An 18,458-nucleotide genomic window follows, 5' to 3' on the forward strand; every position below is an offset into this window, starting at 1 on the left:
CAATTCTCACTGTTAACATCTCCAGTTAGGCCAAAGAGCCTTAGTGTAGCAGCTACATCATCATGTAATCTGCTGACCTTATTACTTTTCCATATACATGTTTTACTTTACACATTTCACCGTGATGGAAAATGATTCTATTTATGCTTATCTGAACTCGTCTTTGTTCTTCCAAGAGGTCAATTACTTCCTTTCTAATTGCATTTTTGAGGCTTCTACCTCAAGAAGACTATAAACGAGACAAACTGTTTTGTGCCAGACATTAGCATTGCCAATAATCACATCAATAAGAAAATGTTGAACAAAATATTTACAACATATTTTAGGCCAAAACTAGATCATGCTTTCTCCAGTTTGGTCACCGAACCTAAAGAAGCATCAAGATGTAATAAAGAGGTCCACAGAAGAGCAACACACATTCACTCGCAGTGGATAAGAGGAGGAGTGACCTGATCATATCCTTTACGTTTTCAAGCCAGTTCTACGAAGTCGGTAGTAAACAGTTTTTCAAAGGATGGAGAGCAACCAAAGACAATAAGAAAGTATACGAGAAACGATTAAGAATAAATGTATAGAAGTACTTTTACGGTGTCAGGGTAGTGAAGGAATCGAAATAGATAACTGATGAAGTTGTATGTGCTGGTACTATGTGAATGTTTAGAAAGAGCTTTAAAGGGGATAGACCCCACGATTACGAAAAAAAAAAACCAAATGGGTAATAACACACCACACAGACATCGAAACTGGCATGCCCAGTTTATGATCGCACACACACACACACACACACACACACACACACACACACACACACACACACACACACACATATATATATATATTAAACTAGAAAAATCTATAGGAAAAGAAAACACGAAAATCCTGAGCGCTTTCGTATATTACTTTTCCTCAGAAGATGTGGTAATACACGAAAGTGCTCAAGGAATCCCGTGTTTGCTTTTTCCTTGTGGTGTTCCTGGATTCTTCCTACCACATCAAGGTTTAAGATGCCATAGTTCATCCTGGGCACTGTATTAAGGTACAGGGCTTCAGGGATAGACTAATGTCAGGGCTCCCGTTTCCTCCGCCCACAGGGAGCGACCGTGACGGTGTGCATCTCTTCGCCAAATGTGGGTTCCGACCAGCGATGTCCGTGGTGGTCAAGCCTGCCTTCTTCAAGCTGTTACCTCCTGGTCGTTTCATCGGCTACGATGCCACGTACCAGACCAGCTGTGACGAGTGGATTGCTAACTTCACAACGGGCTGGTCGGACGGCCTCAGTCGACGACTCAGCAACGGTGTCGGAGCCGTCAAGAGGGTTAAGACAGGTCAGTTGTGACGCTGACTTGGAACGCGTCTCGGTCCCTGCAACAGGATATGTACGAGAATGTAGAGTTAGTCAGTTATTCATTATCTATTATTTAGTATCTTTCAATGACTAATGTATATATATATATATATATATATATATATATATATATATATATATATAGAGAGAGAGAGAGAGAGAGAGAGAGAGAGAGAGAGAGAGAGAGAGAGAGAGAGAGAGACTAGAGGGGACGGGAGCGGGGGACCAGAAATCCTCCCCTCCTTGTATTTTAACTTTCTAAAATGGGAAACAGAAGAAGGAGTCACGCGGGGAGTGCTCATCCTCCTCGTAGGCTCAGATTGGGGTGTCTAAATGTGTGTGGATGTAACCAAGATGTGAAAAAAGGAGAGATAGGTAGTATGTTTGAGGAAAGGAACCTGGATGTTTTGGCTCTGAGTGAAACGAAGCTCAAGGGTAAAGGGGAAGAGTGGTTTGGGAATGTCTTGGAAGTAAAGGCAGGGTTTAGTGAGAGGACAAGAGCAAGGGAAGGAGTAGCACTACTCCTGAAACAGGAGTTGTGGGAGTATGTGATAGAATGTAATAAAGTAAATTCTAGATTAATATGGGTAAAATTGAAAGTTGATGGAGAGAGATGGGCGATTATTGGTGCATATGCACCTGGGCATGAGAAGAAAGATCATGAGAGGCGAGTGTTTTGGGAGCAGCTGAATGAGTGTGTTAGTGGTTTTGATGCACAAGACCGGGTTATAGTGATGGGTGATTTGAATACAAAGGTGAATAATGTGGCAGTTGAGGGAATAATTGGTATACATGGGGAGTTCAGTGTTGTAAATGGAAATGGTGAAGAGCTTGTAGATTTATGTGCTGAAAAAGGACTGGTGATTGGGAATACCTGGTTTAAAACGTGAGATATACATAAGTATACGTATGTAAGTAGGAGAGATGACCAGAGAGCGTTACTGGATTACGTGTTAATTGACAGACGCGCGAAAGAGAGACTTTTGGATGTTAATGTGCTGAGAGGTGCAACTGGAGGGATGTCTGATCATTATCTTGTGGAGGCGAAGGTGAAGATTTGTATGGGTTTTCAGAAGAGAGAATGTTGGGGGGAAGAGGGTGATGAGAGTAAGTGAGCTTGTGAAGTAGACTTGTGTGGGGAAGTACCAGGAGAGACTGAGTACAGAATGGGAATGAGAACAAAGGAGGTAAGAGGAGTGAGGGAGGAATGAGATGTATTTAGGGAAGCAGTGATGGCTTGCGCAAAAGATGCTTGCGGCATGAGAAGCGTGGGAGGTGGGTTGATTAGAAAGGGTAGTGAGTGGTGGGATGAAGAAGTAAGAGTATTAGTGAAAGAGAAGAGGGAGGCATTTGGACGATTTTTGCAGGGAAAAAATACAAATGAGTGGGAGATGTATAAAAGAAAGAGACAGGAGGTCAAGAGAAAGGTGCAAGAGGTGAAAAAGAGGGCAAATGAGAGTTGGGGTGAGAGAGCATCATTAAATTTTAGGGAGAATAAAAAGATGTTCTGGAAGGAGGTAAATAAAGTGCGTAAGACAAGGGAGCAAATGGGAACTTCAGTGAAGGGGGCTAATGGGAGGTGATAAGTAGTGGTGATGTGAGAAGGAGATGGAGTGAGTATTTTGAAGGTTTATTGAATGTGTTTGATGATAGACTGGCAGATATAGGGTGTTTTGGTCGAGGTGGTGTGCAAAGTTAGAGGGTTAGGGAAAATGATTTGGTAAACAGAGAAGAGGTAGTAAAAGCTTTGCGGAAGATGAAAGCCGGCAAGGCAGCAGGTTTGGATGGTATTGCAGTGGAATTTATGAAAAAAGGGGGTGACTGTATTGTTGCCTGGTTGGTAAGGTTATTTGATGTATGTATGATTCATGGTGAGGTGCCTGAGGATTGGCGGAATGCGTGCATAGTGCCATTGTATAAAGGCAATTGGGATAAGAGTGAGTGCTCAAATTACAGAGGTATGAGTTTGTTGAGTATTCCTGGTAAATTATATGGAAGGGTATTGATTGAGAGGGTGAAGGCATGTACAGAGCATCAGATTGGGGAAGAGCAGTGTGGTTTCAGAAGTGGTAGAGGATGTGTGGATCAGGTGTTTGCTTTGAAGAATGTATGTGAGAAATACTTAGAAAAGCAAATGGATTTGTATGTAGCATTTATGGATCTGGAGAAGGCATATGATAGAGTTCGATAGAGATGCTCTGTGGAAGGTACTAAAAATATATGGGATGGGAGGCAAGTTATTAGAAGCAGTGAAAAGTTTTTATCGAGGATGTAAGGCATGTGTACGTGTAGGAAGAGAGGAAAGTGATTGGTTCTCAGTGAATGTAGGTTTGCGGCAGGGGTGTGCGATGTCTCCACGGTTGTTTAATTTGTTTATGGATGGGATTGTTAGGGAGGTGAATGCAAGAGTTTTGGAAAGAGGGGCAAGCATGCAGTCCGTTGGGGATGAGAGAGCTTAGGAAGAGAGTCAGTTGTTGTTCGCTGATGATACAGCGCTGGTGGCTGATTCATGTGAGAAACTGCAGAAGCTGGTGACTGAGTTTGGTAAAGTGTGTGAAAGGAGAAAGTTAAGAGTAAATGTGAATAAGAGCAAGGTTATTAGGTACAGTAGGGTTGAGGGTCAAGTGAATTGGGAGGTAAGTTTAAATAGAGAAAAACTGGAGGATGTAAAGTGTTTTAGATATCTGGGAGTGGATCTGGCAGCGGATGGAACCATGGAAGCGGATGTGAATCATAGGGTGGGGGAGGGGGCGAAACTCCTGGGAGCCTTGAAGAATGTGTTGAAGTCGAGAACATTATCTCCGAAAGCAAAAATGGGTATGTTTGAAGGAATAGTGGTTCCAACAATGTTGTATGGTTGCGAGGCGTGGGCTATGGATAGAGTAGTGCGCAGGAGGGTGGATGTGCTGGAAATGAGATGTTTGAGGACAATATGTGGTGTGAGGTGGTTTGATCGAGTAAGTAATGTAAGGGTAAGAAAGATGTGTGGAAATAAAAAGAGCGTGGTTGAGAGAGCAGAAGAGGGTGTTTTGAAATGGTTTGGGCACATCTTTCCACCTCCAATTTGGTCTCCCACTTCTCCTCGTTCCCTCCACCTCCGACACATATATCCTCTTGGTCAATCTTTCCTCACTCATTCTCTCCATGTGACCAAACCATTTCAAAACACCCTCTTGTGCTCTCTCAACCACACTCTTTTTATTTCCACACATCTCTCTTACCCTTTCATTGCTCACTCGATTAAACCACCTCACACCACATATCCTCAAACATCTCATTTCCAATTCATCCTCCCTCCTCCGCACAACTCCACGCCTCGCAACCAGAAAACATTGTTGGAAGGACAATTCCTTCAACCATAACCATTTTTGCTTTCCGAGATAATGTTCTCGCCTTCCATACATTTTTCAACGCTCCCAGAACTTTCGCCCCCTCTCCCACCCTTTGACTTGCTTCCGCTTCCATGGTTCCATCCGCTGCCAAATCCTCTCCCAGATATCTAAAACACTTCACTTCCTCTAGTTTTTCTCTATTCAAACTTACCTCCCAGTTGACTTGTCCCTCAACCCTACCGTACCTAATAACCTTGCTCTTATTCACATTTACTCTCGGCTTTCTTCTTTCACACACTTTACCAAACTCAGTCACTAGCTTCTGCAGTTTCTCACCCGAATCAGCCACCAGCGCCGTATCATCAGCGAACAACAACTGACCACTTCCCAAGCCCTCTCATCCAAAACAGACTGCATACTTCCCCCTCTCTCCAAAACTCTTCCATTCACCTCCCTAACAACCCCATTCATAAATAAACAACTATGGAGACATCACGCACCCCTGCCGCAAACCGACATTTACTGAGAACCAATCACTTTTCTCGCTTCCTACTCGTTCACATGCCTTACATCCTCGATAAAAACTTTTCACCGTTTCTAGCAACTTGCCTCCCACACCATATATTCTTAATACTTTCCACAGAGCATCTCTATCAACTCTGTCATATCCCTTCTCCAGATCTATAAATGCTACATTCAAATCCATTTGTTTTTCTAAGTATTTCTCACGTACATTCTTCAAAGCAAACACCTGATCCACACATCCTCTACCACTTCTGAAACCACACTGCTCCTCCCCAGTCTTATTCTCTCTATATGCCTTCACCTTCTCAATCAATACCCTCCCATATAATTTCCCAGGAATACTCAAAAAACTTATACCTCTAATTTTAGCACTCACCTTTATCCCCTTTGCTTTTGTACAATGGCACTATGCATGCATTCCGCCAACCCTCAGGCACCTCACCATGAGCCATACATACATTAAATATCCTTACCATCCAGTCAACAACACAGTTACCCCCACTTTTAATAAATTCCACTGCAATGCCCTCCAATCCCGCCGCCTTGCCGGCTTTCATCTTCTGCAAAGCTTCCACCACCTCTTCTCTGTTTACAAAATCATTCTCCGTAACCCTCTCTTCGCACACCACCTCGACCAAAACACCCTATCTCTACCACTCTATCTTCTATCACATTCAACAAACCCTCAAAATACTCACTCCATCTCCTCCTTACATCACCACTACTTATTACCCCACCATTAGCCCCCTTCACCGATGTTCCCATTTGTTCTCTTGTTTTACGCACTTTATTTTCCTCCTTCCAAAACATCTTTTTATTCTCCCTAGAATTTTATAATATTCTCACCCCAACTCTCATTTGCCCTCTTTTTCACCTCTTACACCTTCATCTTGACCTCCTGCCTCTTTCTTTTATACTTCTCCCACTCATTTGCACTATTTCCCTGCAAATATCGTCCAAATGCCTGCCTCTTCTCTCTCACTAATAATCTTACTTCTTCATCCCACCACTCACTACCCTTTCTAATCTGCCCACCTCCCACGCTTCTCATGCCACAAGCATCTTTTGCGCAAGCCATCACTGCTTCCCTAAATACATTCCATTCCTCCCCCCACTCCCCTTACGTCCCCTTACAGATGATCAAGCCTTAAAGGGAGATCTTCTCACTTGGCGTTATTTTGGAAAAGTATAACCTGGAGAGGATGATTTCCAGCCTCTCCTCTCCTGCCCCTTTCAGATGCCTTCGTATGACACGCAGGGAATATGTGGCAAGTACTTTTTCATACATCTTTGCCATTTCCCGCGTTAGCGAAGTAGCGCCAAGATATTGAAATTGAATTAGATTATAGTAATAAAATCCCCTAGTTCTAAACTCAAAATCTTTGAATAACAATACACAAAATATCTTTTCAACGAAACTAGTGAAAATGAAAACGTACCAATCTTCTCTGTACACTGTCTACTGTATGGGGAGGAGTTTGAATTGTTCTTGTAGATGCCGAGAACGCCACACACGTCTCCTCTACATGAGCCACTGTTAATAGCACCTTACACATACACCACAGAGTTTTTAAGGATGCACCCACACAATAGAAGGTCATCATACAACTGTTATCCATCCCGTATTTAAGGGTGCATCCACACACAAGATCACCATACACTATCATCCGTATATTACCGTATTTAAGGATGTATCCACACACAAGAAGATCATCATACACTATCATCCGTACATTACCGTGTCAAACATAACGGTTATAATCTTCACTATCAACATTGCAGGAGAGTTGTGCCCCATCGTGGGCCGTGTGTCCATGGACTCCATCACAGCCCGTCTACCTGAAGCTCCTGGGGACGATGAAGTGTTCCAGGTCATGACGGACGATTTCCACGAGGTTACATCTGCTGTAGGGATGGCAAGGAACTTGGGGGCGGCGGTTTATGAAATTCCCGGGAAATGGTCCACTCGCCTCGCCAGAGTCTACTCCAGAAATGGGAAAATTGCTCACATATGCCATTCGTTCCAGTATACCTGTTGATGAAAGAAATCATCTCTGTAGACTCCGTGTCTTGGAGTAGGATAAGAGTTGTCCATGCTGGGGCGTCGTTAAAGATTGGGGGGGGACTTGAAGGTTAACCCTCCTCTCTAAATGAGAAATAGATTATGTATTGTTAGCTCGCAATATGTCTTAAGTAGACCTTCAAAATGCTAAAACCCGTTAAATCCCATGATGGAAACCTTCCCACATCCCAAACCTCTTTAACTCTATCGGCATCATTTTGAAGGCTCGTCCTACCGATTTTGGCTTCGATATCCTCAAAACGTTGGGGTAATTTTGACATCCAAGCCAAAACAGGTGTGATATGAACTATCTATCGTCCTGAAAGCTGCAAACTTCGGGAATCTGAGGGCCACTGCATTTCAGAATACCACCAAAGCAGAATATGGATATCCAGAGTTGGCCACGCTTCACCATATTTTATATACATTTGCTTTATATTACAGACAGATAGCATGTTGAACGTGCAGTTAGGTTTGCGGTACATTCTTCCATTCCCTTTCAAAGTTACGGTGCTTACAAACCACAGTCTGTGGTCATGAGAAGTGTAATTCTAAGATCTGTTAATTCTTTGGTCCCAAGAGTCATTGAGTTTGTTTATACTCTACCTACTACATAAATGTGACAGTTGGGAAAGATTTCTGCTACTTAGAAATAAGAGTTCCAAAGCTTCGAGGTGTAAAGAAGGAAACAGTTATCAAAACGGCCCACCCTTGAGTTGCCGACGAGCACACAGTACCAAGAGTGATAGAATCCCAAGGATATCCTAGCACTCTTATGAAGCAACTTCCGTCTTTATGAAGTTTATAATCATTATTTTCGTGTTCACTTTTGTTCACATGTGACATGGTAAGGTAAGCGTATATTTACGCGACCACGTCACACGTTAAGCTGATACGCTAGTGATATAATCTGCGCTTAATTAATGCCGACTCTGCAGTGCATCTGATTTCACACATTCCATAAATCTACAGTATATTTCTTCAGTCAGATCAAAAGTCATTACTATGAACATTTTTGAGGTTAACTATTCTTAGTCAGGTGCATTATATCATGTTATTACAGAGTCGTATTTACTGAAATCCATCTCCATTGGGGTTCAGCCACGAGTGAAAAGTCACCTTTAGCGAGGTTGTATCATCGGAAGTACAGTCTCGTCAAAGGACTTAGTTCAATCTGAAGGAATCCATCCTTTCCCTGCCACTGGAAGTAGCGAGGAGCTGCAGGATCTCATAGATGAGGGTCCTGGCGTAGCTCCAGGACTATTTCAAGGCAGTGGTTACAGTCTAGATTTTCATGAGTTATTTTTTTCTAATATACCGCCAAACTCTTGAGTAACCAAGCATATATATATATATATATATATATATATATATATATATATATATATATATATATATATATATATATATATATATATGAAGCATAATAATTATCAATGGTCCATTACAGACAATATTTTATATAGTTTAGTTTCCTGTATACATATTATGAATGATTAAAATTCATAAAATATTGTTTTGTTTACCCTGACAAAATATTAAATGCCTTAAGCTGCTGATTAACCATTTTAACATACCTTTTAACTGTATTTGAATGGATTAACAGCCGTGGTAAAACGAGGCATAGGCATCAAGTGCGCACACAAATGTTGGCCTGGTGAGCCTGCGGGAGGAGAGAGTGTGGCGAGCATTACTTAGGGAAAATCCTCACCTCAAGATAAGAGGGTAAGACATCCAAGTCCAGTTGGTTGGATTTCCCTCAACGTAACATCAACTCGACTGTGTTTCTCACTCAGGTACAGCACTGGTGGCTCGTACTATGAATATATGTAGAAATATTTTACTACGCACATTAGTAGTAAACCATACCTCAGTTAAATTTCTACCAAGAATTATTCCAGCTCTTCCCTCTCAACTTTCACATCAAAGTCCTCCGTTAGGCCAGGATTATATCTATGGAACGTGGGCACAGATGATACAAAATACGTTCCACGCAACCACACTAAGGCTGAGTGCTGTTAGCGGTGATGCGGGTGGCAAAAGCTCGTTGTAGGTACGCGTAGGTTGGCGATACTACTCGCTCCTGCCGAGATCACTCTTGTAGTCACTTCACCCACCCGCCAGGAATAATTAATTCTCCATCTCCCCTCACCAGTTCAAACATCTCGGAGAAGTCTCCTCCTCGCTTAAATGATTATTTCCCGCCGCAGTCTGTGTGCCCACAGCCTAAAGAAGAGGAGATGAAGAGCACGGCTCGCGCGCCTACCGGGTAACAGGAGAGACCTCTATAGGCTACCAGTGTTACCATAAATCAGATGGCGCATCAATTCCTACACATCAGTAGTAGCTGTGTTATGCACATGCGTGTGCGCAGCAAACAAAGAATCCTTAAGGAGTTGCTAAACTGGTATGAAAAGTCAGAGAAAATAGGAAGTAAAGTTTGCATTGACCTGGCACAAAAGGAGAGACATGCAAAAGCAAGAGAAAATACTCACAGTTACGAAAGCGTTCGTGTCGACCTGGTCCGCTGGTGAGAGAGGCGGTGCGTGTGTGTGGTTGACGACACACTGGACAGCTCCCGATAAAAGAGATGGACATGGAGGCGTTTTTCTCTTCAATTTGGTGTCCCACTACTTTCACTTCATCGACACAGTGATGCTGTGAAGAACAAGAATATTTAGAAAAATGAGTGTGAACAAGGAGGACCTGTTGGTGCATGTGGGGAGGATATAGGAAGTTGTGTTTCTTCCATAGTGCACGTTTAAGGCACACACACGTACGGCATTGGTTGTCTATAACTAACATGTCCACAATACTACACAACTCCGACTAGAAATGAGTACGAGGAGGAAGAGCGGCTTGTATTTGTTAGGAGGTATTGAAGGATATTTTTTTTTCACTAGAGACACTACATCAGCTTATTGATATCAAAAGTCCTCCAACATCCCAGGATTACATAGAGAGAAGTTCTTGTGCAACAATTATGGTTAAGTGATTTCTTCCCAAGGTGAAGGGTGTGGGTGGTAAGGGACTCGGGTGTTGGTCTCCCGTGCTGGCCTTCCTCCCTGATGTAGTCATCACGATGAGATCTCAAGAGTCAACTGTCTTCCTACACTTCTCACGTTAGTCTTGTCTACTTTCCTCACCAGCAGATACTTATAGGTGCTCCTCATCACACACATCACCGAACAATGAGTATTTTCCAACAGGGTCACAGTCTATGTAGACTTTCGCTAGGAGTTGTCAAGGAAGTGAGGAGAGCCGAATCTCAACCCACACCTTCTCTGTTGAGTAGACGCCATCGGCTACTGATGGCACGATGGGTCGGCTGGTTAAAGTTGATAAAGGCCGAGGATATCTCAACAGTCATGTGACAGTGGCCGGCGTCTGATGCATAATGCAGATCGCAACTAATTGTTTAAGACTTAACTAAAAGTTGGAAACGAACATTAAATGATGTTGGCCACCATCATATAAGAAAGCATAGGATGTCGGCCACTGTCAAGGGTTGAGTGACTATGGCTGATTTATATGCCTTTCTTATACAGTTGCTTCTCACGCTTTGGTAAGGTAGCATCAGGGAAGGAACAATGGCCTCATAGTCGCACATCCCTTCTACCTGTCACTCGTAAGCATCGAACCTAAAGTCTACCATACACAGGGATGCCCTACAGGGTTTCCTCCCATGGTTTTCTACGGCCGCTTCATATGCCCTGCCTCAGCTTACTGACAGCACGTTTACCACATTTGATCAAATTCATCCTTCCGCTCGCACGCTTCTCATCTTCAAGAACCAGGCCGCGAGAACTCAAAGGTTCCTTCACTCCACTCATCCTTCTCTATTTGTATCCTTATAGAAACGCCGCATCCCGCTTGACAATATATATATATGTACATTTCGTCGGGGGAAAACCGTTCATTTGTTCTAAAAAGACATTTCGTAAATATCTGGGATGCCAATCGTCTTTTTCTTCCCTTTAAGCTGTAAAATATGCAGTGCATCCCTCCTTGTCATGGTTTCACATGCAACCTTGTTGTTGGACTTGTACCCTATGTACATCCCAAGGTTTTTATACACATCAATCTCTTGTACATTATTTCTGACCTGATATTTAGTTTTTTTTTCTCCGCTGATTACAGGACCCATACTACAACAGTTTAATCATTACTTCTAAAGCATCTTTCATATTTCTCATACCTTCACATTGTAAGACAATGCCATCAGCATATATTACAATCTGTGCGTCTCCAGGGGATTCGTAGCTAGCTGCTGTGTTCATCAATATATCAAAAAGAGTGAGGCTAAGAACACCACCTTGTGGAGTCGCAAAGTTCATTTCTCTTTCTTCCGAGTTCCAGCCCTGGAACCAAACTCTAGCCTGTGTTGCTCAGATAATCGACAATCCATTTCAGCAACTTCCTAGAAACTCCCAAATTAACTACTTCTAATATGACTTCCATATTTGCCCTGTCAAAGTTTCCATTTAAATATACAAACACCCTGCAACACTTTACAACACAGTCAGCCGTACATCTCCCTCTCATAAATCCATGTAAACTAAGCGCTAAGAGATCCTCCACTTTACAACAATCTGTTCAAAAATTCTTTCCATCATTTTACTAAAACGGAGTCGAGAATATCGGACGAAAATCTCCATTGCTCTTTGGTGTTGGCACAATTACTGCTTTCTTTCACTGAGGAGGATGCAACCTTCCTTATAAGACATGTTAAATAAGTATAAAAGAGGTCCTTCTTTAATACCATCCAGACAGTATCGTGTGCCATTCCATCATCACCAGGTGCCGTAAACTTCCCCTATTCAACCGCATATGTGATGTTCTAGGAACACATGTATCATCCTCCAGTGTACACTGGCTTTGCACTAACTTACTCCTATACCTACTTTGTAATGAGGCCTGCACATTCGGAGGTAACTCGGTAAAACTAGTTGCTCCAGCCCATTTCCTACTAAGTTGACCGTCTGCCCTGTGGGTCAACATAATTGTTGTCTTTGCTTCAAACACCTCGCACTTAATCACTTCTTTCCAAATGTCACCCAAGTTCTTGCCTTTAGCAATTCTCCCTAATGTTAATGTTGCTGGGTTCTGTAGTCCCCAAGTCACCAACTAAAATACTGGCATCAATAAGCACTCGGGCAAATCATCAATATCCAAACATTGGGGATGTACAGTCTGCCGAAGAAATTTAGAGGAGACCCGACAGGTGTGGGGTTTTGGTAACTCTGGAAAAACCTCACTGCGAAACGTACGATAAACAGCGTGCCCACCTTACAAGGAGGCCCTACGGTACCCAAGGTTCACATACAGTCCTGATGTAATATATTATTAAAAAAAAAAATCAGAATTTTCCCCCCTTCTCTCAGTGTGTTACATATGTTTCAACTGACTAGTAAAATGCAGTAGACTCCTTATAGTATCCGCTTCCTTGATTATGTATGTACCACTAAAGAAGTCACGATCTTTAGGGGCACTTTTATGTGTGTGTCAGTAAGGGAAATGACTGAAAATGGCGATATATTCTGTTGGTTTAGAGGTGTCGGCAGGTCAGACGGTTCCATTGACTAACTTGGTGACAGAGTAGAAGATCCAAGAGGTTATGTTAACAGGAAATAGCGGCTAGTCAATCCTCATCCCAACAAACCCAACGAGGACATCACATCTTGGCCCTGCAGGTCAGGCGCTACGTTGATGACTGATGTTGAACAAAATGATAATCAACGAACATGTTTATACATCAGCAAATGTGAGTGTGTATGACCTGCCGGATTCCAAAGAATTGATCCATACAAGTGTATGTTTCAAGTATGTGGTTACTGCCGTACGGATGCTTGTATTCTTAGGTCTCTATCAACGTTACTAACCATATCTGTTATTATTAGCCGTCACTTTAAGTATGTATCATAAAGCAGTGCACTAAGTGTAACACCAACGTCCTTACCAGGACTCCCTTTAAATGTGTATTGAGACTCAATGTGCATCAGCATTTTTGATTCCCGATATTGTTTCCACAACATATATTTTCCCCACGATAAATGAGTTGTAACCACCCATTAGCCTCAACAACCTAAAGGTAAGCGCATGTCTGCAAAGACGAACATGTCTGCTGCTTGCCATCGTGAGCTAGGCTGTAATCACCCAATGGCTCCATGCCTACCTCCTCCGCTCTTCCCACACATCAAAACCATAAACACCCATCCCAGGCATTCAAGGTATTTTCGATTATCAGATACTGTACTTATCTGACATTGATATTCCATGTAGACCCAGTGTTAAGGTTGATTGGTGGTTTGGTCTTTAAGGCCTATCAACTGCCAGAGTCAAGTCCGTCAACTTAAACTACATCCATCAACCGATAAATCTTTAATAGCTTCTTCAGATGCTAATCATTCTAAAACCACATACACTCGCACTATGCATGTGGCCTATGTGCAAAGGCTAAAATTTGGGCATTATAAGGTTCAATGACGTTATCATATGACAAGTTTATATTGCATTCATACAACACATCTGAACCGTATGCCTCATTTGTCATGTTTTCTGGCTTGAACAAAGACCTGCTTCGTGTCGAAAGGATAAACAACAGCGTCAGAGGTAAATGCAGGTTATAAATACGAGACACAGGGGAGCGGAAATTTTGAATGCTGGTCATTTCAAATACCAATTCAATGCAGGTTTCACAACCTTACCCTCGATATTCGATATAAATGAAATATAATGACTGACGTTTCCCTTACATTTATAACCGACATTAAACTTTAGGATAATAGTAACTCCAGTAAGGTTTATAGACCTAGTACGAGTGTTCTATCCAAGGCTAAAAAAAAAAAAAAATTGGTGTGAAAACAGTGACTATAGTTGATAGTGTTTTCAGATCCCATGAGATATGGGATGGACAACAATACTATCGATGGATGGTTGCAATTGTTGATTACCGTATTTGTTAGCCACAGATGACGGGAGAGGAGCGATATATCATGTGTGGACGTCTTGTGCAGTGGGTTAGGACTGTGGTGGATTATATCGTAGATTTACGGGAATGATATTAGTGACGTTTGAATAAACATGGAGGAAATGCTGACGTGGGGGTGGGATGAGGAAGAAGGGGCATACTAGATTGGTTATTCAGGGACGCTGTGTTATTCGGGCATAAGTATTATCCTTCCTGGGTAGGTTAGAGCCATGGCACGAATCGAGGGTAGCATCACTTCTCCCAGTTCTCCTATCCCATATAAATGCAGTCATCTCCAGATGTGGCAGGTGACGTGATCGCTTCTGGCGACTTCGTAGATATTCTCCGCAGCGTATCTTGTCCCATTTGCGCGCCAGCAATGTTGCCTTCCATGTGTGCTAGATGAATAGGTTTCCTCATTAGAGAATATAAGCCTTCCCAAACACTGCATATTCTCATGCACGGAGCGCTGTGCGAAGCGTTGCCTCTCCATGCGGTGTCGCTCTGTTAGTTTTTCTCATTCGGCGGGACTATTATGATGCACGCCAGCTTTGTGAAGTCTGTTTCGCACTGTACAGACTGAAACTTGGAGTTCCAGGTCGTCCAGGAGAGCTACAGCATTGGTCTCGGAATCCTCTGACTGTTGCAATATTATGTTGATCTTCCTGCGCTGTGGTTTTCTTGGGTGCACTTGACCTCGGACGATGTCGCAAATTCCCCTCCTCGAGCTATCTCCTCCACCACTCGTAAACTGTGCTCTGCGAAGCGCCAAGATCCAACGCTGTGTCATGGGTGGACCGACCACCTTCCTTCATGCAAATGATTCTACGTCTGCGAGTTAGTTTATCGTGAAGGTGGTCCATTTTTTATGGTGACAAACTTGCTACTGCTGTCGAGACTCGAATGCAAGGTCTGGTGCCAAACCATGGAGGTATACCGTTCATACTTTGGTCTCAAAGTTCGTATGAACAACAGTTTCAACCATTACTCGAAGCCGAAACGCTGAATGATGATATGGGAGGGCGAGTTGGCGTGAGTGGGTCCGGGTGTAAAAGTGAGCTTGTGTAATCACGACGAGTGTGTGCAGGGAAGTGAGTATCGAGTGACAAGATCGTTGCTATAGCCTAAAATGCGTCTAGGTAAATGAGTACCGTAGAGAAGGTTATCATTGATATTGACTAGTACGGAAATAACTAGTGTTATTATTAGCTTTACTATTTTACAATCATTTTTGCTCTGTGGCTATTGTTAATCTTTCCCTCAACCATCATACTCCCCCGCCCTCTGTTTGTTTCGACCCCTCCTTCTTTGGTCTTCCCAACCTGTACCTGAAACCAGCATCGAACGTATTGTGGAATTATTTGTTATATTTACCATTTATAAACAAGCGTTCAATAATATCATACATCCGAATTATGACACTGAACCAGTCAGTGTTAAATGGCACTCTACGATCTTTCATAGGTATTTAAACTTGCTTTTCGTCACCCAACACTGTACGACAACTGCTACGTACTAGCCTATGTGTGAATTTACCACACATACAACGGACGTTTTATATTCTAATTCTGATCTATGTTTTATTTCATCCTCTTCATACGTTACTACTATATCTAAGACAAACGATATTTACCACAGCGGTCCGCGAGCCTACTGATTATAAACCTTACATACACGGTATCGCGTTCTATGCAGTGTTACCAGATCTCCACCTTACCTTACACCCGTCAACACACTCGAACTCTGTGTGAACTTATTTGGCCGGCTGTACATAGATATTAACAATACATATAGATCTCCCTTGGAGGTAGACTAACACACACACTTTCAACCCCATTCTCCTTGTTAGCTAACGACAATTCAACAGGCACATTTTTCCGAAGTTAACAGTCCTCTTGTATTACTTCTTTTATCAGCTGGTAAACAGAAACATTGATAATCAAGTAAATTCACTGAACTACCATCCTCTGTGCCCGTTTCTTGTACAGCTATAACATCCACCTTTTACAACAGCGAATAAGCCTGCACATCTGTGGTCCTACTACGTAAGCTATTTACATTCCATGAAAGGATACTTAGCTTATGGTCTTCCAATTTCTCTATTTACAACTGTAATTAAACCTTACTCTCTCATTCACAAATTGTTCCATCACAACTTTCACTCGAGTTGATACCTTATGTAATACTTCAGGCATGTCTGCCCACCTGCTGCTTATCTCCTTCCCAATGTCCACATTTCCGTTCCCCCCAGAGCGAGGATGGTTTGTCAGTATCTAGTACTATTATGTAAAGCCTTCTCTCTATTTTACCACGCCCGTCCACTTTCCTATGTTCACAAAGATCAGCAATTACATTCTGATCATCCTCTACCTTCTTCTTAAGCGCCCTGAGTGTCTTGTCGGAGTTGAATTACTACTACATCATACACATCACTGAGTTTGTCATTTACCTTATCTTCTGGAGTAGATTTCGGTGCAGCCCTGACACCATCTCTTGTCACCTTCAACGTGTCATCCTCTTCCATTCTCTTCTCCCACACGTTCTTAGTTGACGATAGCGTTGTCTTTTCTGTAACTCCTTGCCCTTCCTCCCTTTCCCGCTGCTGCGCTTCCTCCATGGTCTGCCAATGGGCGCCGTGCACAGGCCTGTGGTCTCTTACTGCGAATTGGTGAACCAGCATTATGCGCACCGCCACAATTGCAACTGGACGGCACAACACGTTGCCCCAACTTTATTCCATTTCCACATTCCATCATGATTATTTTTTCCACAGTAACGACAACGATATTCACTTAAGTATTTCCAGGCCTTATGGCCCTACCTACTGCACTCGTAACACAAAACAGCTGTTCAATGAAATTTGAAATTCTACATTTTATTCTAGGGATGAATATCTTCTCAGATTCTTCTTTTCACCCCGGATTTCATGTCGCTTTGCCGATACGAATTGTATATCATCAAGAAGGAAATCGGGATCCATTATAATCGGCTACATGAATACAATCACCTCGGTGTGTTTTTCTTTGTCTTGGGGTATCATTGATATCACCTCCTCAAACCCTGGCGTCGTTGGAAACTTTACCGCTTCACCACCAACTACGGTTAGATTGGAATTATTACGACCTTCCTTGAGCAGAGGTTCAAACTTATTATGCTGCCTTCCCAGCTCAGCAGCCCACAGTAACCGCTCATAGAATGTCATGCGTTGGAAAGTTCAACCTCCTCCTACCTGAGCTGTTTCCTCCACCCGGGTTGCTCGTCACATTGGTTCTATTACCAGGATTCATTCGACCAACCTGCAGCGTTCGGTTCCCAGTTGAACAATTCTTTCTGCTTTCTTCTACGTAGGCATTCTATTTCTTCTTATTGTTCTGGATCTCGTCACTATCACTTCCTTCACGTTGCTTCACACTAGCTCTCGCCTCCTCTTCTTTTCCTTCTGACTAATCGCCTCTTGAAAACCGTCTTGTCACCTCGATTGTTGTCGGCTGCGGATCATCTGCTTCTAACTCGCTACTTGAAAGTTGCAGGTCGACGTCTCGGCAGTTTATCAGCACAATCTTTTCTTAGCCAAAATCTTTTCATGTTTCTGCCCACCACTTGCCACAGATATGGTGCAAACCTTAGACAGCCGCCGGTGAAAATCGAAACTCCTGCTGCAGAGCGAAAGGTGAGGAACGTCTGACCAGCACGGAGGTGTCCACTCGAATGTCTCAACGTCTTACAATAACACTTCTCATCGACACACTGAGGTTCGTTCGAGCCCTTCGAACTACCCCTTGCTCTCCCTAGCAACGAACTTGCTGGCATAGTGTGAAGACTTACAATAACACTTCTCGGCGACACAGTGAGGCTTGTTGGAACCCTTCGAATACCCCCCCTCACTCTCCCTAGCAACGAGCTTGCTGGAATATTTTGTATGATATATGGTTCACTCCTCGTAAGATTACCACACACTGATAGTTTAGCACAGGGAATTCAACAGTGGAAACACTTCGTCTTTACTGTTTTGGAATATTAGGACGCGGTAATTTTACTTTGCAAATGAGAATATCACTGGTGATAAGGTCAATAACCACTGGTGCAATGTGAATATGAAATTTAACGTGGAGAGTGGCTTCAGTAACCATCCGTGCATTGCACTGCAACATTTAGTGACTAGTACGGACATGAGCTCAAGTATGATATATACATACAAGACGTGACTATATGTCAACGACTTCA

At 42.8% G+C, this 18,458-nt stretch overlaps 2 protein-coding genes and 1 long non-coding RNA gene across 7 annotated transcripts in view; 1 reads left to right on the top strand and 2 right to left on the bottom strand.

The window, feature by feature from the left end:
- The window catches only part of LOC139757837 (alanine racemase-like), a 48,494-nt gene extending 39,716 nt beyond the window's left edge, over nucleotides 1-8,778 (top strand). For all 5 annotated transcript variants that reach the window (XM_071678733.1, XM_071678734.1, XM_071678730.1 and 2 more), the window contains exons 7-8: nucleotides 1,092-1,325; nucleotides 6,985-8,778. In XM_071678733.1, the coding sequence (XP_071534834.1) occupies nucleotides 1,092-1,325; nucleotides 6,985-7,241 (491 nt within the window). In that variant the 3' untranslated portion in view covers nucleotides 7,242-8,778. The remainder of the gene's footprint in view (nucleotides 1-1,091; nucleotides 1,326-6,984) is intronic.
- LOC139757840 (uncharacterized) lies at nucleotides 161-7,077 on the bottom strand. Its single transcript, XR_011714712.1, has 2 exons — nucleotides 6,941-7,077; nucleotides 161-1,362 (listed from the first exon to the last, which is right to left on the bottom strand). It is a non-coding gene; the product is annotated as an uncharacterized lncRNA (long non-coding RNA).
- Nucleotides 8,779-8,837: 59 nt separating the features above from the next.
- On the bottom strand, nucleotides 8,838-18,112 carry LOC139757839 (uncharacterized). Its single transcript, XM_071678737.1, has 3 exons — nucleotides 16,684-18,112; nucleotides 9,760-9,922; nucleotides 8,838-8,927 (listed from the first exon to the last, which is right to left on the bottom strand). Exons 1-3 carry the CDS (start codon nucleotides 16,912-16,914, stop codon nucleotides 8,845-8,847), a joined length of 477 nt encoding a protein of 158 aa, XP_071534838.1. The 5' UTR covers nucleotides 16,915-18,112; the 3' UTR covers nucleotides 8,838-8,844.
- Between the last annotated feature and the right edge of the window lie 346 nt (nucleotides 18,113-18,458).

This window comes from Panulirus ornatus, chromosome 28 (genome assembly GCF_036320965.1).
Source record: "Panulirus ornatus isolate Po-2019 chromosome 28, ASM3632096v1, whole genome shotgun sequence".
NCBI classification, from domain to species: Eukaryota; Metazoa; Arthropoda; class Malacostraca; order Decapoda; family Palinuridae; genus Panulirus; species Panulirus ornatus.

Bases quoted from the DNA above. Each gene is read 5' to 3' on its own strand.
- LOC139757839 (XM_071678737.1), bottom strand. From the start codon at position 16,914: ATGCTGGTTCACCAATTCGCAGTAAGAGACCACAGGCCTGTGCACGGC. The intron at 9,923-16,683 runs GTAAATGACAAA...TGTTCTTCACAG, and splicing joins AATCTACTCCAGAAGATAAG to CATCACTGTGTCGATGAAGT. The intron at 8,928-9,759 runs GTGAGTATTTTC...CTCCTCCCGCAG, and splicing joins ACACGAACGCTTTCGTAACT to GCTCACCAGGCCAACATTTG.